The sequence below is a fragment of the Protopterus annectens genome, chromosome 4.part1 (assembly GCF_019279795.1).
Source record: "Protopterus annectens isolate FY-2018-M chromosome 4.part1, PAN1.0, whole genome shotgun sequence".
NCBI classification, from domain to species: domain Eukaryota; kingdom Metazoa; phylum Chordata; order Ceratodontiformes; family Protopteridae; genus Protopterus; species Protopterus annectens.
In genome coordinates, this window is record NC_056734.1 from 470574859 (window position 1) to 470596794 (window position 21936).

The 21936-nt window shown below is 37.6% G+C and overlaps 1 protein-coding gene across 1 annotated transcript in view; it reads right to left on the reverse strand.

Moving 5' to 3' along the window:
- LOC122801235 (mucin-5AC-like) overlaps window positions 1-21936 on the reverse strand; it is a 475953-nt gene that overhangs the window by 404273 nt on the left and 49744 nt on the right. The window contains exon 2 of the mRNA XM_044070787.1: window positions 8672-8698. Within this exon, the coding sequence (XP_043926722.1) occupies window positions 8672-8698 (27 nt within the window). The remainder of the gene's footprint in view (window positions 1-8671; window positions 8699-21936) is intronic.

Sequence of the window (21936 nt, forward strand, 5' to 3'; positions counted from 1 at the left end):
AAATTTTCTACACTAAATATTTCACTTCTCAGGTAATGCATAACCTCAAATTCTATTTCTTTAACTTCTCCATGACTTTGTTTTCTTAATGTTTGTATTGTAAAATGTTCCATGTCCTGATGCCTTTGCCTATATTTCTCTTCAAATATCTTTGGTGCTGCTCTTTTGGTATTGATTAGTTTTGCTTCATCCTTTGCATAACTATTACACCATATTAAATCTCTGTTTCTTTCCCATGTATATATTTCTTTTTCAGATATCATCTGATCCTGCTGTTTCTCCTTACTTTGGGGACTCGTTGTTCCATCATGCTGAGATGTAACCTGTGTTACACTTTCTACTCTAAATCCTTCACTTCACAAGTATTTCATAACTTCAAATTCTATTTGTTTTTAACTTCTACTTTATTAATCTTCTGTTCTAAATTCCCTCTTTGTGATTTTATTTTTTTATTGTGAAATGTTCCCTATCTGGATGCATATGCCTGTATTTCTCCTCAAATATCTTTTGGGCTGCCTTTTTGTGTTGATTAATTTGGCTTTCTCCTTTGCATAAATTTTGCACCATATCAGATCTCTCTTTCATTCCCATGTCCATATTTCTTTTTTATACCTTTCAACAGTCTCTAGATTGTGTTCTTTATATTTTTGCACTTCCTCAGATGCTCCTGTTTCCAAACTGATCAAAGTCTCTAGGTCTTGATAATGTTTTTTACTAATCTGTTGTATTAATGAACATACATTTTTATTTTGAAGCTTTTATTTTTCTTGTGGCAGTATTTTTCTTCCCCCAATTTCTCTCCTAATCTTTTTGTGTATCTTCTGTCTGGAAATTCTGGGCTTCTCACATAATAGTAACAATACATAATTTCGTTTTTACCCTCAGTAGTCCATTCCATTATCTTTACGGCTCTTTTTTTACCTATCAGATTTTGTGACTTTTGTGGACTGCTACTTCCTTCCACAACAGGGGGAGGGGGAATCCTCCCCCCCTGGGCTTAGCCTACCTCCATTGTAGAAATGTTTCCATGTCTTGAGGATTCTACGCTGTCATTTGTTCTAGCCCTGACACCAGTGTGCCTACCAGGATTGGGCACTTTTTTATCCTGGGTCTTGTGCACCCAGCTATTTTTATTTGTTAACCTACTTCTGTCCTTGATATATGCTATATAAAATACAGTCTCTATATCAGTGTTGTCTTGGTGGGATTTTGTGAAACTGAGGTCCACCTCGTGAAGATACTCACCAAAACCTGAGGATGAATTCAATCCCAGCAATACTACTATCCTTTGCTTGCTGATTTATCTTGTCTATATTCAGACCACAGTGATTCTTTCCATGGCCTTGCAGATTAGGCTAGTTAAGCTTAAGGGCCTATAATTCCCAGGGTCAGTTGATGATCTCCCTTTGTGCAGAGGGATTACTGTTACAGTCCTCCATTTTGCTGGAACATAACTAGTTCACAGGCTATAGTTAAACAGGGATCCAAGTGGGTCTGTTAGGTCATGTTTTAAGTTGTTTAAAAGGCAACTTGAGATGTTGTTTAGTCCAATTGATGCTATGTTTTTGGCCTTGGAGAGCACCAACATGATCTGCTTTCTTGAGATGATAGGCTCAGGAATGGTGGCAAATACACTTTGTGAAATGGCAGGAAGGGACGGGGGGGGGGTGTTGAAGCTTGCTCCAAATCTGTCAGTTAGCAGGATGGCTATTACCTCGGGTTGACTATAGGTGGTGTCATCCACAACCAGTTCAGAACATAGCTGATTATTCCCTTTTCGATTCTGGATATAGTTACAGAATGCCTTCTGATTATCCTTAGCTAGAGAGATGACTTTTGCATTGTAATTAGCATTGGAGGACTTAACAAGATCTCTAATTTGTTTGCTTAAACTAGAGAGGGATTTCTTCCTCTGCTGAGTCAGTTCCCTCTTGTTCTTTGACATTACTTTCTTTATCTTGTTGTATAGCCAGTTAATACTAGGGGTCCACCAAGGTAGCTTGCTTTTTTTTTTTTGGCAAGACCTGGTTTTAATCCGGTCAGGTATAGCCAATTCTATACAACTGCTTAAGTGGTTATACACTGCATTGGTGTACACCTCTGCATAAGAATCCATGTTACCTGCATTTGAGGGGCCTTTAAAATTTCTTATACTATCACTTAGTGGGAGGTAATTTGTCTTTTAAAAACTTTTAAGCATTTTCAAGCTTGATGGGGTATCTATCTGGTCTTATAATTATATCGAACAAGACTGAGTTATGGTCTGATCTTACCAGGGAGGACATCACACAGGCAGGGGGCAATGCTCTCCCATGTTACTGAGTACTATGCCCAGGACATTTGAGCATCTTGTGGGTGTGCTGACTAGCTGTTCCAGAGCATTTACATTGACAGAGTTCAAGAACCTCTGAGCCAGCATGTTTGTGGCTATGTGTGTTTCCCAGTCGACGGTAGGATAATTAAAGTCCCCCATGTGTAAGGTGTTGGGCTTTATGGCAAATGACTCCAGTAAGTCCAGGTTTGGTATGCTTTTCCTATTTTAATAGTGGGGGACCTATAACTTGCTATGATGTCATAGGGGGATTTGCCTATAGTTAACTGGACAATGGAGAAGCTTAAGAGAGTCATAATGCAAAATTATACAGCTTGAGTGAAGTTCAAAGAATATAGAAGCATATTAAAATCTGATTCTAACACTTCTGGAAAATATTAACACACCCATCTCCTCTACTACATATTTTTAGCTAGTGTGATAATGACATATTTTAGGCTCATTGGTTTGGTTTTCAAGCTTACAACATATTAGCCATTTAAGAAGCCTGGCTACTACAACCCAATGTTGATATTTTCTTCTTTTATAAGCATACTGAGATTTTTTTGAGGGAATTTAATGACTAATGTTTATAAAAAGAAGCTGATTCCATAGTCATAAAAGGTTTAATGGAATGCATCTAATGTTTTAGCTTGTTAATATTTATTTTTAATAATGGGTTCTGCAGGAAGTAACATAAAACTGCAGATTGTTTCTTCCTGTAAATGTGTACCAGCTATGTAAAACATGAAAACCTGAATAAAACCCACAGTTGTTTTCTCTGTCATGATGTAAAATGTAAATGTTGTACAAAGCTTGCCCATTATTTTCAGAAATGAAATCATCATCATCATAATCAGCCCCCTTCTTTCCATGTTTTCTACATGGGGTCTGGGTCTCGTGTTAACTGTTGCCATCTCTCTCGATTCAGTGCCACACTCCTGCCTTCTTCGGCACTCATGCCTGACTGTCACAGATCTTCTCTCACACAATCCATCCACCTCTTTGCTGTACTCCCTCATTCCCTCTTACCTTCTTCCTGTCTGTCCCAAATCTTCTTCACCAGATTGCCTTCTGCTTTTCTGCACATGTACCCAAACCACTGTAATCTGTTCTCTTTGATCTTTACTGCAATAGGACCTACTCTGGCTTCTGCTCTTATGTCTTTATTTCTCCATCTGTCCCACAGTGAGCATACTATCACCCTTCACACGCACTTCCTTTCCTTCACCTATAGCTTTCTCATCTGCTCTGCCTTTACTGCCCAGGTTTCTGTACCATACAGTAGTACTGGTCACACCACTGTTTCTTACACCTCTTCTTTGGCATTCCTCTGTCATACACTACACTTGACAGTCTGTGCCAGTTGGCTGAAACTCCTCTGATTCAAACTTGACATCTTCATTCAGACTTTTGTTCTCCTCAACCATGCCTCACAAAATCTTGAAGCTGTTAACCTGCTCTACTATTTTCCCTTCTATCTCAACTCTCAGCTCCTTCTGATTTCCTAAATTTGCTGCCATTACCACTGTCTTATCTATACTTAGTTTCATCCCATATGCCTTCAGTTTAGCATACCATTCTCTTATCCTTTGCTGAAGCTCTTGCTGAGAGTCTGCCTGTAATGTCATATCATCTGCATACAAAAATCTGTTGATCTGTCCCCTTTGCTAATGTAGTCCATCACCAGTATAAACAGCAGTGGATCTACTTTTAAATTTCTAACTTCCAAAATGTCAACTTTGTTATGGTCTAGATCATAAGATCAAAGTTTTGAAATTTCAAAACATTTAAATGGAGATTGCCGTACACTGTAGTGCGTAATCAGAGTTGGTATATTTAATTAGCAGGGGGGGTTGGCAGTGCAGGGGAGCTTGCCCCTGCAAAAACATAAAAAAAATTTTTTTTTATTTAAATTTCACTCTTCCAACTTCTCTCTTACTTATATAGGATGTCCAACCTCCTCCGTACCACCATGTCATCCACTTCCAAGCTGCATCCTGTCAGTGAACCTACAATGAGTGCATCAAATCTTCGTTCATATTTGGCAGGTTGATTGGTTTTATGTCCAGCTTTTCCTCAACAGAGCTATCCAAGATAACCCAGGCTGGGCAACTGTAAGGTGAAACTGGAAATCGGCTGTTCAATAACTTATTCACTGAAGGGCTGCTGGCCTTTATGGCTGGCACACAATGGCCAATAGGAGCACATAAACCCCTCCCACTGTTAGCACGGTATAGGCCATAGTAGGCCAGGTCCTCAACCCAATTATCCCCAGAAAATACCCATGCCTATTTGGAGACATTAATCAATATGGCCAAATCACCTAAAGCCATATTCTACACTGTCAAGTGGTTAGCCTTGCCACAGCCCACACTCTGTGATCCGTGTTCTCCTATCTTGAGGATACTGTGCACCACAGTAGATGCCCAAAGTGGTTGGTCTTTACAACTCTTCCCCTGATAGGGCACCACGTGACTCTGTACTGCTGCAACTGCTCCATTCACTGGTGAGTTTGAGATGGAAGCACTCACAATGTTTTTCGGAGGTGGGAGGAACCCCAAAGAGACACAGGAAGAACATGAAAACTCCAAACAGGCATTGGCTGAAGGTCAGGACTGAACCTTGTACATGGGAGGTGAAGACCTTAACCATTATGCCAACTGCTATCTGTCAAAATTCACAGGATCATGTGCATTTACTTGAAAGTTTTGATATGCATCCAATAACTGTTTCTGATTATATGCCGATAATAACTGAAATAAAAATGCAGGATAGTGAAATGAAAATGAAACTCTTGTACTTCGATACCTCTCTGTGAAACAGAGAGGAATTTAAGGAAGGGGTAATGGAAATTATTCAGGAGTTACTAAGAAAGACAGAAATTTTATCATAAAATATAGCTAGGTAGTGGGACAAAATGAAAGTGGAGTTTAAAAATAAGGCTGAAATAAAAGAAAAGGAGATACAGTTAAGAAGTGACAAGAATTGTTTAGCGGGACTGACAAAGATTAAAGTATTACAAAATATGGTGAATCTCACAGAACAAGAAGAGGTGTAACTTCAGAGTGCTAAAGGGTAAATAAGGGACTACCTGGATACTATGCAAGAGTTTAGAAAGATTGCTGCTAAGCAACTGGTTTTTGGTAGCTACCCTGGAGCACAAAAGCTTTTCGAACAATGGCTCAAGCAATAGAAAGTAGAAAGGGTTGTTATCAAGTTTAGGAATCCTACAACAAGGAAAATAACCAGAGATCCTGTATATTTATTAGAAATATTTCAGAAATGTATGAAAATCTGTATAAAGCAGAGAAATGTGGATATCAAGTAAAAGTACAAATGGAAATCTTTATGGAACAATTAAATATGCCAAGGCTAGTGGTAGATAAGGTTCAATTATTAACAGTTAAGATAAAGAAGGATTTGAGATAAAAATGGTAATGTATAACTAACCTACCAGAAAGTCTCCAGGAATAGATGATCTTCCTGTGGAAGTTTGGAAGCTAGGAAGGAAGAAAGTGATAAAGATCTGGAAGGTTTTGTCAAAAAGTATTTAAAAAGGAGTTATAGCAGCAACATCCTTCAATGCATTTCAATTCTAAACCATGATGATAAAGTGTTTATATCTATAATGGCAAAAAGAATGACAAAGGTGATGCTAAAATTGATAAATACGGATCAATGGGGTTTTGTAGATGGGAGACACACATTTGACAACATTAATAGAACAATAATGAACCAGGGGGAAGCAGAATGTAAGAAAATCCCTCAGTTGTTGTTGGGTCTTGATGCAGAAAGCATTCAACAGAGTAAACTGGGATTTTAAGGTATGACAATGGAAGCATTTGCATTCCCTGACAAAATAATAAGGTTAATCGGGACTATATATATATATATATATATATATATATATATATATATATATATATATATAAGGGATAAAAGGTGAAAATTTAAAGTGTGGGGTTCTATATGATAAGCCCTGAATGGAAGAACCAGGCAGGAGTATACTCTTTTGCCATTGTTATTTGTGTTATATTTAGAACCATTGGCAAAGAAAATAAGGAACTCAGAAATTCAAGGAAATAACTGGTATGTAATCAAGAAACATTGTCTTTATTTGCAGATGATATTATTTTTTAACTGATAAAACCAGAAAAGGGCATTTCAGTGTTGTGGAACATTCTGAGACAGTTTCAGTTCTTTTCAGCATGCACAATTAATGAAGATAAAACAATGGCAATTGCTGTAAACTATGTACACATGATACACACAAATTGGTCCAGCAATAGCCATATTTATGAGGACATCATTAAATGAAGTTGAGGATAGCAATTAATAAAGAGCTGAAAATTTTTATCTGGGAAGGAAATAAGGCAAGATTTAAGTGTAATAAGGTGATCCTTTCAATAGAATAAGGTGGTTTGGGATTACCTGATTTAAAAGGGTATTTCAGAGCTAAACAGTTAAGGGTCCTATACATAGCACAATCAGAAAGCTAAAATTCAAAGGGGAAAGGGATGATGATGAAACAAGGAGGAACCTCAAAAAACAAGGAGAGACTGGGATTTTGGATGCAGATACTTAAGGAGAATAACAATAGCATACATAATATTACATTTATAAAGTTGCAGAAAGTATTCTAAGAACTAAGCCAGCACAGGAATGGAAAAAGGAGATTCTGCCAATAGGGATGACTGCAATTAGGGGTACATAGAATAGGCAAGAGGGGGCTGGAATTTACTGGACAAAACTGACAAAGGAACCCAGGTATTGGGAACAAATAATTACAGAGGTAAAGGTAATAGAATGGGAAGAGGCTAAGTATATGTTTGGACTGTAGGCTATCTACCTTCCCTATCAAGGATTGATATCAGGGTATAGGCAAAGAGAAAAAAATAGGGGGTCCTAAGTGAAAGACCAGCACTGGCAGAGTATTTATTAGAATCTAGAAAAGAAGTTGCTGTTAAAAATGGATAATTAGTAGGACATATAAAATAGTTAAGCAATAACCCAAAGATGGGTGTGGGTAATGCTGGATTTACCCACGGTTGGTGTGGGTTGGTCACGAGGGTAAAGCCCGAGTGACAAAACAAAGGCAACCGTGGGTAAATACAGCATTGCCCACACCCAGCCATGGGTTATTGCTATTATACAATGACATTATTTAAGAAAAAAAAATACTTTTCTTAATGTCATTGTATAATGACTCCATGCTACCCTTCCGCAGGTATCCTAGGGAATTTCTGGTGTACTGCGCATGCGTAAGGGTCGTGTTCCCATGCTTATGCAGTACATCAGTGGTATGCAGAGGTAGCAACAGAGAAAGGAAGATCCCCGTTGCTTTTTAAGTATCTCACTATGTTAAATGAGTTTAACATAATGAGATATCTTTAAAAAAAGCAACGGAGAAAGGAAGATCTCCGTTGCTTTTGTTAAGTTATCTCACTATGTTAAACGAGTTTAACATAGTGAGATTAAAGCAACGGAGATCTTCATTTCTCCATTGCTACCACTGGACAAGAAAAAAAAATCAGGGGATATACTAACGGAAAAAGTCTGGCCAATCGGACCTTTTTCTATTAGTATATTCTCAGATTTACAATGGGCACTCTGGTTGGGCTGGCCAGTCAGCATGCTCGTTTTTGAATGTTTAGGGCCAGTCATTGTATAATACATGATAACATTGGAAATCAATCAGAAGTGGTTAGAAAGGACTGGGAAGAAAGATTAGAAAGCAATTCACAAAGAAATAATGGGAGGGAATATGTATGGCTCCAAATAGCAACAAAGTCTAGAAGATTTAGGATTTTTGCTTGGAAGTATTTGCATAGGTATTTTTATACCCCAAGCAGACTCCAAATATTTTTTCCTTAGATAGATTTCAAGTGATTGAGGTGATACAGAATTGGAATTGCCTAGACATAGTAAGGGCTTGATGAATTTAATTTTTGTGTTTGCCAAAAAAGACAGTTACTAGAAGATGGAAATCAAAGTCTAAATCAACCATACTAGAAGTAGTGAATATAGTATCAGAGATAAAAGAAATGAAAGTGTGATCTTTAGAAAAGGGTAGATGCAAATTACATAGAAAAACTGGGACCTGTGAGAATAATACATGCCGAATAATGTTTTGGAGAAGGAATGAGGTTTAAGCAAAGGCAGGAATCGAATGAGCTATGCAATGTTTGATTGACAATGACTGAATAGATGATTACATGTGATGTATAATGTTTGCAAATGAAAATATGTCATTGTTTATTTTCACTTATATAAATCTATGATTGTCTATGTCATAAATGATAACTCAAAAAAGATGTTTCCTGTTTAAAAAAAAAAAAAGAAAAATGAGTTACCTACCTGTTGGATTTTCCGTGGTTGTTGCAGCTAAAAAACAGAAGACATTAATGTAGTATTTCTATAAATATATACTTAACAAAATTCTGTATCACAGTTTGTATATTTTTTTAAAAAAGTACACAAGTAAGTAAGACTGATACTAAAATGAAATAAAACACCTTTTAAAGTGCATTCCACGTTGATTTTGTACATATTAAACCGAGACCACTCAGAAAATTACTTCACAAATCTTGAACTTGCTGTCAGATGACTTAGACGAATAATGTTATATGCAAAAATTTCATATTTTATCCCTGAATCAATAATATGGAATTGAATGACATTACAAAATAAATCATCTTAAAACAAATTCTAATGTCAGGTTTGACTAAATAATACTGATAAAGATATGAGATGAAATTAGGGGTTACTGAAGCTGTTGCCTGAGGAAGTTGATAAGGTAGATTATGGGGGAGTTAATAGAAGGAGGTCTCCCAAAGCATTACACAGAGTGGTACAATCAATGTAGCATGCTTAACCATTCTTCCTACACTGTTTTGGAGAGATGAGATTCACAACAGAAAAATGTGTTTCACTGATAAAGATTCCTGAGTAAGTCGAGTGTCTGGTGATGTAGCATACCTGGATTTTGTGCAAATAATTTGAACTGCTGAAGTGAAACACAGGCACATTACAAATAATTTTCTGGGCATTGCATATCACCATGCAGGTGAAGTAGTGAAAGATCTTCCTATTTATTTATCTCTGCCCCTCTGGAGAAGAGGGGCTATAATACGAGCACAGACACAATCTGTGGTACCCTGGACCTCAGAGATGCATAAAATCTTCCAGAATGCATACATAGTACAGATTATTTCCTCTGGTGTCCTTGGTATCCAGATATGCTTCTCCACATTTTGCAGCATTATGCTGACAAACTATTTAATTACATGCAAGGCAAAATATTGCAATAAACTTAATGTGCCAAAAATAGGTCACTGGAAGCTAGGATGGTTAATGGTGTACATGCACATTTATTACTAGAAGAATGGCCATACCAAGCATACTCCTTGATTCTGCCCATGGGTGCCACAGTTCAAATATGTCCCATTGCGTATCTGTGCAGGATCAGAAGTGAATGATTTTCTGCAGATTTGTCAGATGTCATGGCTACCAACGCATGCTGTTGAACTACTGCCTTGGCTATGCTTAATATGGCCCCTGTCATGTAATCTGACAACTTCAGTGTTCAAACTGGGGGGAGGGGGGCATTTTATGACTCAGAATCATTCTGTAGTCTTAGCCACCTACATTCGCATACTCTATGTTGCTGATTTTCACTGGGGTTACTCATTTACATGTCATTATGCATTCATTGGTATGTGATGCATACTGTACAATATCAATAATTGCACCTTGGTGCAACCAATGTCTTTGGATCACACATTACCTGGGCACGGACACCTGCTCTATTTTGCAGTGCACATTTCCAAGTCTGCATGAGTGCCAGCCTAAATACAAATATTAGTTTAGTGTACAGTTTGTTATACAGCAGTAAGTACTATGTGCATGGCTTTTAAACATTGCTAGACTGATTGTGCATCATCAGACAATTACTGCAGTTGCAAGTAACTCATACACTTTTTGGTTGAAAGGTTATGTTAACCTTTGATATAGTTTGATTTTGTCCATTATTTCTGAAACAACAAAATGAATAAGAAAATGTCAGGTAGTTTGTTTTATTTAGTTCTGAAAGATGGGTAGTTGATTTCATTGTAAATTGTTACTGACAGTGACAGGTGATTCCAGTTATTGGGATCACATTCACAAATCCTGTTGTTTCAGTGTCAACACAAAATGTTTTTTTCCCCAGGGTCAGCATAGTTCCAGTGTATAGCAGAAGGTCCATGGGTCTGTATTTAGGCTTATTCTGTGACTTGGGGCAATTTTATTTGTTATGTAGTATAAAGGTGAGTATAGATAAAAGAGGTAAAGCATAGGCTAGTATGGGTACCAGATGACCTTCTGTGGTGTAATATAGTGATATAGTGATCTTCATGTTGCAGGACTAAGGCTACAAACCTGTAGATTTTATTAGCAGCGATTTGTATAAAGTATAAAATCAGGAGTTTACAGCAATGGCTGGCAGACCTTATTCAAGATGAGAGAATAGTGCATGGCAACGGCTTGTTTTGATTCAGCATGGTCCTTCAATAAAAGGGCTAGATCCAGCCAAAGTCCTAGCTAAGTTTATACTTTTTTTGAGTTTGCTCTTATGTGCATTAGCTGTATTAATAGAACTTGCTGAGGTAGTCTGTTTGCCTGTTCTGAATAATGTATAATGCACAACTGCTTTGCTGGAGTTTATGGGCAGTTTCTTAGAGAGCCAAAGCCATGTTCTAACAGTCATTGTGTACTTGTAAGGGAAGAGGGTCCAGAATGAGGACTAAGATGACATACGCATAAAGAGTAATGAAAGAAGTAGACACAGTTTTAATAATGTCATTCATGAACAGAGAAACTAGAGCTGGTCCTAAGAGTAAGCTATGAGGAACTCTAAAAGTGAATGTTCCAATGTCAAAAAGATTGTTTCTTCCTTGAATACAAATGTTCTGGCATTCAGATAATGTTGAAACCAGTATGCTGCATTAGTGTAAAAAGTGAAAGATTCAATTTAATCTTTTGAATGAATAACTAATAATCAACACATTCAGATATTCTCCAGAAGACTATGAAATGATCAACAGAAATATTTCTTTTTCCTATATAGAATGCATGCCTGTGCAAATGCTTTCAAATGAGTCATGATCTGTTCAATGGGAAGTTTATTGAAAATGTTGCTCATCCAGATAAAAGGAGCCATTCCTTAGTTGTGTCTGATCACAGTACAGTGGGAATTGTGGCTATGACCTTTCCCATTATTGTGCAGTCTCAGACTTGGCACATATAAAACTGCAGAGGCGTGAGAGTACTCCAGCAAAGCTAAAGCTTTTAGGGCTAGTGCATCGGATGGATTGTTTATGGGTGTGTTTGTTGGTTTGTGTTATAGTTTGTGCATATGCAGTATAGGACTGTGTGCATGTGGGGTTCTGAGTGTAGTGTGAAGTCTGTGTACTTGTATGTCAAGTGAATATTTAATGCTTGGGACATGCATGACAGGGTATGTGTGCGAATAGTGTTTTTTATAGCTTTGCTATAATCATTGTTAATATATATATATATATATATATATATATATATATATATATATATGGGTCCCTATCTATTCACCGACAATTCATTTCACTGACACTCATTTAGTCGACAGTTCATTTCGTCGACAGAAAGATGTGCCCCTTTCCCCAATGTTGTGCAACCCTGGAGTTGATATATATAGTTAGGTTAGGCAATGGTTAGGTGAGTGTCTTGAGCCTAAGGTAAGGGGCACATGTTGGTGTTTTGTAGTAATGAACTGGGATAAATGAGTTAGGTCAGTGAAATGGTGTCGGTGAATAGATAGTGACGGACCTTATAAGGGTATATATATATATATATATATATATATATATATATATATATGCTTGTATATATATATATATATATATATATATATATATATATATATACACACACACATATATATATATATATACACATATATATATATATAATATATATATATATATATATATATATATATTCATATAGATATAGATATATATATATATATATATATATATATACTCAGATAGATCCATATATATATATATATATATATATATATATATATATATATACACACACACACAAACACACACACATATATGGGTGGCGCAGTGGTGCAGCAGTTAGCGCTGTCACCTCACAGCAAGAAGTTCTCTGGTTTGATTCTTGGCTGGAGTGCCTTCTGTGCAGAGTCTGCATATCCTCCCTGCATTTGCGTGAGTTTCTTCCAGGTGCTCTGGTTTCCTTCCGCATTCCAATAACATACATCTGGAGCATTTCTCCCTGGGCCTCTGCTGAAAATGGGCTCTGTTCCAGTCAGACTTTCCTGGTAAACAAATGTTAAATATATATATAATTACAAACACACACACATATAGATATATATGACTTGTTTTGTACAGCTCTTTAGCTAATTTTTTCCCACTGAATTACTTTATGAATGATATTTAGTTAATAAGTGCTTTTAAGTAGTTATTATTTTCCTGATGTAGAATACTGTTGTTGCCTCACACAGCCATAACAAGCAGTATACTCTTTCAGCTCTTTAAGTGCTGCTGTTAACTTTTCAAAGAATGAAACAAGCAAGCAAGATCTGCCCAAACAAACCCATCCTGCTCCACAATTAACAGCTGTAAATCCTGTATCGTTCTGGAAAAGGTACACTGTGACTCTCAGCATTATTTTAAAGAACTTTATTGAATCATCACATTTTAAAGAGTGACATGAATATAAATACAGTAATAGAAAATAAATCAAACTACAAAACTACAGTAACATTTCCATTGTTATTTTCATGTAATATACATATTTTTAACAATCTTTTTCACTCCAACATTGTATAAATTGCTCAGTTCCTCCCATTCCTTTAACTCACTCCTTTTCCTCATCTACATTATTGTGCAGGTAGTGTTGCCACACATTCCATTTATTTGTACATAATCTATTCCTTCACTTCTCTAAAGAGCCCACCTCCTGTACAATAGTCAAAATGTCAGTTACAGTTGATTTAGATTTTGAGTCTCTTTTTCTACTAATTGCTTTTTGGCAGCCAATAAAATTAAACTTAGTAAGGCCTTACTATATCTAGGCAATTTAGACCCCACATTACTTTGCAAAGATTACTGGCCAGACTGATGGGTCTAAAATTGTTTGGGTTTGATATGAGTCCCTCTTTATAAAGCTGCATCACTATAGTCAGCAACCATGGGTCAAGTATGTATCCATTTTTTTAGATCATTGATAGGGGTTTAATTATGTTCCCCCTTAATTATGTATAGAAACTCACCAGGTATGTTGTCTCATCCCTTGGGACGTGAAAAATTATTTTTTTAAGGAAAGCAGCTACCATACCTGCATTTATATAAGGAAAGTATCTCCTTGTCTCCATAGTACTCTGATGTATTCCTTTACTTATTTTGAAAGTGTGTCTGCAAACACATTCACTTCATCCTGGATTAGACAACCACTTCATTATTTATAGATAACATGGTACAGTCACAAGTTCCCCATTCAATTTTCTCATTTAGTTAAAATCACCAAATTATTTCATTCACTTTGAAAGCATGTTAAGAAGATTGTCTGATTCATATTTGATAGAAAAATAAGCAATGTGTGTGCTTTTTAATCCAGTATTGTTTTTATGACTGTAATGGTCTTTGAAAGTAAAGTAGTCTGTCATTTTTCTGATGTGTATATTAATTTTGTGATTCAAGTAAAACATGTCTGTCAGCTTAATTACAGTGTAATTGCTCATGAAAGAAGTAAATAACATTGCAGAACTGATTAACTGTGTGTGGAGCAGACATTATAGGTTATTGATAATAATATCCCAGTCTGCTTTCATAAGAATGTAATTATTATGCAATAGTTACCTTTGGTAAAGTGTAGGAAGACTGATTTATTTATTTATTCATAAGTGAGTTCATTGTATTTATAGGTTAAAGATGATAGTGTCATGATCTCTGTGAATGGTGGCTGGGAAGCAGAAATATTGTAGGTTTGTTGTATAAAACAATTAGAAGAAACAGATGGCTTAATGGGTAAGGTCTTTGCCTTCTGTGTATAAGGTACAAGGTTCAAGCCTGACCTCTGGCCAATGCCTCTATGGAGACTGCACGCTTTTCCTGTGTCTCTGTAGGCTGCCTCCTACCTCTTGAAAAATAAAAACATGCTGAGTCTCTGTCAGGTGCCTCCTACTTCCTGAAAAATAAAAACACACTGAGTGTTTCTAGTTCAAATTCACCCAGAGCTATGGACAGCAGCACAGACTCTAGATGGTGCCTATCAGGAGAAGAGTTGTATAGCTCAAGTGCTTTGAGCATCAACTGTGGTGCACAGTATCCTCTAGATAGGGGATAATGGATCAAAGACTGTGAGCAGTGTTAAAGTTAGCCACTTGATGGTACAAAAATTGGTTCTAGGTGATTAAGTCAAACTGACTAATGTCACCAAGAATAGGGATGATTAATTGCGGGTGATAAGTGATTTGAGGACCTGGCCTACTCTGATTTATGCTAAGGACTCATGTTGATGGTGGGAGGGGCCTTTGTGCCCCTGTTGACCAGTAAGCTACTAGCTTGGTGTCCAGTTAACCAGCTTGGGTTACCTGGGATAGCTCACTGAGTGAAAGCTGGAAGCAAAACCATCAACCTTCCAAACATAAACTAAGGATTGCTGCACTCAGTATAGATTTTCTGACAGTCCAGAGCTTGGAAGTGGATGACATAAGTTCATAGATGTGTATTAGGCTAATGACCCTGGAGCCTTTAGAAGCCTAGCCCATAGAAGTGCCCTGGCATTTCTCTTGAAGATAGCCAGTGAGGTGCTCTGCTTGACATGTACGGGAAGTCTGTTCCGGAGTATGGTCAGTTTCTGGTTTTGAAACTGCCCCTCCAGCATGTTCTGTTGATTGTGGTAATGAGGTTGAGGTCTCTGGATTGTGTGGTGCGGAGTGACTGGGATTTCTTTAGATTTAGCATTTCTAACTGAGCTGAGTCAGACATGGCTTTGTAAGTCAAGCAGAGATCGCCTCTTATTAGACAATATGAGACAGAGAATAGCTGGAGTTTTTTGAGTCTATCCATGTAGGACATGTGTTTAAGACTTAGGATCCTCTTTGTGAGATACATTTGTGGCCTTTACAACTGCTGTATGTATCTAGTGAGGTACATGCCAAATAGGGCATTATACTCTATAATTGGCCTAATGAGGGAACAGTAGAGAGAGATGGTGATCTCTTTCTTCCTGGATACAAAACCCATGGTAATAAGATGGACCACATAGAAGGACTTTCTGACCACAGTGGCAATGTGGTGGCCGAAAGAGAGGTTGCTGTCAACCTGTGTCACCAGATCTCTTATAACACCTTCAGTGTTCAGTGGGCTCCCATCAATGTGCTAATTAGTGGGAACTGAGTTTTTCCCAAAGGGGATGAAGGCATATTTTTTGGCATTAAGCTTAAGGCCATGGTTTTGATACCAGGCATTGGTCTTAGTGAGGCCTTTCTGTAGGATGTCTACATCACTTGGGGAGTTAATAATGGCTCCCAGCTTGCAGTCATCTGTGAACTTGTTCAGCCAGAGTCCCTTCTTGTTGGCCTGGACTTCTGAGAAGTAGACACCAAAAAGGAGAGGACCCAGGACTGATCCCTGTGGGACTCCACTCATGACTGGTCAGCAGTCTGACTTGGTGTCCACTACTTTCACACTGTGGGTTCTATCTGTGAGCCAGTTTGCAACCCACCTAGTGATATAGGGGTCAATGCATAGTTTGGTGAGTTTATCAATAATTCCTGAGTGGGGAATGGTATCAAAGGCCTTGGCCAGATCGAGGTAGGCTGTATGAACTGCCTTGCCCTCATCCACAGCTCTGGTGACTGACTCAAAGATGTCAACCAGGTTGAGCAGACATGATCTACCTTTCAAAAAAACAAATTGCATGGGATCTAGAGTTTGGAAATTACCTATATCCTTGTTAATTAAGCCCATGATGATGTGCTCCATAACCTTACATATCAGACTCGTTAGGCTAATGGGGCTATAATTCCCAGGGTCTGTAGTCGCTCCCCCTTTATGGAGATGGATGACTGTAGCAATGCACCATTCAGAAGGGACAAAGCCTGAGGAGAGGTGAGGCTGTCATTGAACAGGGGACACAGATGTGGTGCCATTTCACTTTGTAATTCATGTAGAACACATCCAGAGATATTGTCAGGTCTCATGGAAGCTGTATTCTTGGCCTTGGACAATGCAGCTTTAACCAGTGCTGCAGTAATGCTGGGTGCCTGGCATTCCTCCAGTATTGTGCTTGGTCTTTTAGGGAGGGAGGGAGAGAGAGGGGCAAAGTTGGCACTGAAACTGTTAGCCAGTATGTTGGCAATATCTGTTGGCTCAGTATAGGAGGTACCATTGTGCAGTAACTCAGAGCAAACCTGGGTATTGCTGTGGAGATTCTTGATATAAGTATAGAAGGCTTTGTGGTTATTTTTAATGTCTGCCACAATTCTGCCTTCATAGCTGGCTTTAGAGGTTTTGATGAGGGATCTCAACTTTTTGTTGAGGCTAATAAGGGAGTTTTTCCAGTCTTTGGGACTTCACCTTTTTCTGCAACAGTTTCTTCCTTCTGTTGTAGAGTTTATTAATAGCAGGAGACCACCAGATTCGCTTCCTTTTTTGGAGGACAGTATCTTGGTTCTGTTGAGTATGGCTAGTTCCATGCATTTATGTACGTGTTCATACAGTGCATTGGTATATGATTTGGCAGTCATGCATCTATTTTCCATTGACATGGGTGCTAGGAAATTAGCCACCTCTGTTTTTAGGAGCCCAAAGTCAGCTTTGGAGAAGTTTTTCATGGTGGTTACCTTTGTGGGTGGTGTGGGTGAGATGTGGATTTCCATGGTGATTAATTTGTGGTCGAATCTAACATAACATAATAGTAAGAAGGAGGATGGACATCCTCTGTAGCCAGAAGAAATGACAGAAGGGCAGTGCAGCAAAGCCACTTGACTTAGGACCCAGACTCAACTTATTAGGAGGAGGGCAGACTAGAAATGATGTGGGAATTGTGGTGAGGGAAAGGGTTCTGAATGCAGTGAGGGATGCCATCAGAATTAGTGACAGATTCATGGCAATCAGACTCCAATATCAGGATAGAGTACTATTTATAACCTCAGCCTCTGCCCCGCACAGAGTTGTGACAGTGAAGAACAGAGTGCATTCAGGCGGCAGTTACAGTACCTACTAGATAAACCAAACAACATAAGCCGGCATTGATAATGGGGTACCTGAATGCACATATTGGGACAGACAGAAGGATATAAGAACTACCAGTGTCCACATGAGTTGGACAAAGAGAATAAAGAAGAATAGACCATTTTATCTGGCAAGTGGGTTTATGGTTACTAACACATGGTTCTGCAACAGAAAAAGTCACAAGATCACATACATCTCAGGCAGTGGTCAACAATGCAACTCAGGTGGACTTTCTCCTAGTAAGGAAAGAGCATTGGAGTAGAGTCAGTCATTGCAAGGCCATCCCTGTGAAACACATGGCCAACAGCATAAGCCACTTGCAGCCACAGTCAGTTGCAAATAGTGGTCAGAAAAGGCTTTAAGCTCAACAGAAACTAGACTGAAAACATGGAAGCTGACTGGAGACAGTAGAAGAGTTCAAGGAACTACTCAGAGCTCTAGTAGCTCAAAAAGAAGCGAAAATAAGTGGAGTTGAAGAAGAATCATAGCGCTTCAAAACAGCATGTGTGAGGGATTATAGAACAGACTAATGACAGATCCAGGTATGAAAATAAAGTACATAAGGAATGGTGGTGGTGGTGGAATGCAGAAATCCAGAAAGTCATCAAAAGAAAGAAGGAGTGCAGAAAAAATGATGGGAGACAGAAAAGCCACACCAGGCTAAGAGTATAGTTGCAATAGTGAAGAACAAGGCATCACAGGCACTCTACCAGCTTCTGGAAAGTGACTCAGCAGATGGCATAAAGAAACGCCATCAGACTGCAAGGCAAAAAACAAAAAAGATAAAGAAGATAATCAGATATCCTTCATTCAGGATGTCAGCAACAAGCTAGTGATACAAGTATGAGCAGTGATCATACTCAAAGAGGTGTTCCCAGTCGGATTGGGTGAACCCACTGCTGCTCATACTGGTGATGGGCTACATTAGCAAACAATCCACAGAGGAAAGACCAACAAAGTTGCATATACAGACAATGTGGCATTACAAGCAGACACTGAACAAGAACGTCAGCAAAAGATAGGGGAGTGGAATGTAAAACTGAAGGCACATGGGATGAAAATGAGTACAGATAGGACAGTTATAATGACAACAAATGGGGGAATTCAGAAGAAGAAGATGAGAGTGAGATAGAAGAAAAAATTATGGAATAAGTTAACAGCTTCAAGTACCTGGGAGGGGTGGTTGAGAAGAAAGGAAGTCTGAATGAAGAGGTCAAAGTTAGAATTAGAGTGGGCTGCAGCCAACTGGCACAGAGCGGTATATAACAGAAGAATGCTAAAGATTTTTTTTTCTTCATCTGAAGTGCTTAGTCACATCAATTTGGTGAGGTGAGGATTTTTTTTTTTTTTTTTTGCTGTTCATTTGAGCTGAGGGGTTGGGGTGCAAGTTTATAAGAGCAGCTCACGGAGCTAGTTGAGCCAGCTACACCTCTGGTAGACATCCATTATCGTCCTGGTTTCTTGTTTTTAAGAGTTGATAATAACTGAGAACCCAACATCTCTATCATTAGCTCTGCAAGAAGAAGAAGTATACCACCAAATCTAACGCACTTTGGATCTTAAAATCATGTTTCATTAATGGTACAGAGATCAACTTTTTGGGTGTCCATTTGTGTCACATCTGTATTAATTGCTTTAAAACACCTATATGTGAAAAATCAGCTAGTGCCATAAATCATGCAAATCACTGTTTCTGCAGAGTACATTTATATACCTATGGCATGCTTATATTTTTTCTAGAATAGCAAAGGTAAACAGTTTAGCATAAATTTAAACTTCAATTAGAGAATGGTTAGAGTTTTATTTTATAATTAAGTCAGTTTATGTTGTACAGCTGTGCATACAGTACTTGGAGCTCACTGTAATCTTCAACTATGCTGAAACTGTGAACTGCTTTGGACACCAATCAGCACATACGTGATAAGAAGAAAGTTTTTTTTCTGAGTTAAAGAGTATTTTATTATCTAAACTCTACCTACATTAGTTTAAAGAACCTAATTTTCTAAGCTCACTGTCTTCAGTTTTAAAACCCTAATCACCTATTTTGATGGTCTTTGATTAAAAATAGCCTTTTCTTACCCACTTCAGTTTCTGCCTAATTGTTTAATCATATCTGATTTGCTTACAAAGCTCATTTCTCTCTATCTTAACTGTCCTTAATTTAAAAAAATACTTATGCAGCATATATTATATAGGGATAAAGCCTGACTATGCCCCAGGTGATTCAAGTGCATTTACTGGTACAGGAGCTGAAAGGACAGGACGGGAGTGAATAGCAAAAGCTGTCCCCCACACAACTAAAGGAAAGCAATCAAATCTCACAATGTTGATAAAATGATCAGCTTGATCACATGAAAAGATAAATCATTACAAATCATTTTGCATCTTTGTTAACCAAGAAAAAGAAAACTGGCCTATAACATCTTAATTGAAGAGTAAACTTAAAATGACTTAGACAGTGGTAAATGCAGACCGCAAAGATACATAAATAAATAGCCACTGTGCTAGCATGAAAAACAACTCAGTATCTTTAAATGCATTTGTGTAATCACCTGATGATACAAATGAATAATGTGTTCACATTTAAAGACAAACAAGCATATTCTGCTTTTTTCACAATGTAAATACCAAGACTCAATGAAAAATAAATTAGTTATTTGAAATGTACTAACTAGTTTGATTGGTTGATTTGTTGACCCTTTCTAGTCACAACCCAAGAGCTACAAATGTTTTATTAACCTGAATAATCATTTGAAGCCCTAGTGCTTAAACATTGAAAAACATAGTAAGAACCGATGCATTATTTAACACTCAAAGTGGCTAATGTTTCCCCCTTCAATTATGAATCAAATATATTTGCAGTAAAATGCAAACCATTAGCATAATTTTTTGTACAATAAATGTTTTTACTTGTAATATACATTTCAAATTTAAAGTGTCATTTAACCCAGGAAATATACTCTAGCTCAAAGCCAATAATGAGTACTATTCTCAGTTCTCTAGAGGTCTGGCAATATTTCGTTCCCTTATGTCAGTTGAAACTTTACTTAATATATTTCTTACCCAGCAGTTTTCAGCAGTATGAGATAATCCTAGGTTTCCTTCCTTGTAACAGCACTCACATGTTCTTGTATTCTCACTTTAATTAAGTTTACAGGCTTCCCCACATTAAAAACACATTCACTGTGCTATATAATCACATTAGTATTGAGATAGGGACATTTGAATGTGTCCTTAAATTTCTTCCAGTAAAGGGATACATAACATTAAGAACTATTTCTTAAATACCTACAAGTTTTATATAGGCAACAAGCAAAGTTACTACTTACTTTGTTACTGTTATTCTCAGTGCTGTTATACTGAACTGATAGGTACCACTTACTTTGTTACTGTTATTCTCAGTGCTGTTATACTGAACTGATAGGTACCACTTTGTTACTCTTATTATCAGTGCCGTTATACTGAACTGATAGGTACCACTTACTTTGTTACTCTTATTCTCAGTGCTGTTATACTGAACTGATAGGTACCACTCACTTTGTTACTCTTATTCTCAGTGCTGTTATACTAAACTGATATGTACCACTTACTTTGTTACTCTTATTCTCAGTGCTGCTATGCTGAACTGATAGGTACCACTTACTTTGTTACTCTTATTCTCAGTGCTGTTATACTGAACTGATAGGTACCACTTACTTTGTTACTCTTATTCTCAGTGCTGTTATACTGAACTGATAGGTACCACTGACTTTGTTACTCTTATTCTCAGTGCTGTTATACTGAACTGCTAGGTACCACTTACTTTGTTACTCTTATTCTCAGTGCTGTTATACTGTACTGATAGGTACCACTTACTTTTTTACTGTTATTCTCAATGCTGTTATACTGAACTGATAGGTACCACTTACTTTGTTACTCTTATTTTCAGTGCTGTTATACTGAACTGATAGGTACCACTTACTTTGTTACTCTTATTCTCAGTGCTGTTATACTGAACTGCTAGGTACCACTTACTTTGTTACTCTTATTCTCAGTGCTGTTATACTGAACTGATAGGTACCACTTACTTTGTTACTCTTATTCTCAGTGCTGTTATACTGAACTGATAGGTACCACTTACTTTGTTACTCTTATTTTCAGTGCTGTTATACTGAACTGATAGGTACCACTTACTTTGTTACTCTTATTCTCAGTGCTGTTATACTGAACTGATAGGTACCACTTACTTTGTTACTCTTATTCTCACTGCTGTTATACTGAACTGATAGGTACCACTTACCTTGTTACTCTTATTCTCACTGCTGTTATACTGAACTGATAGGTACCACT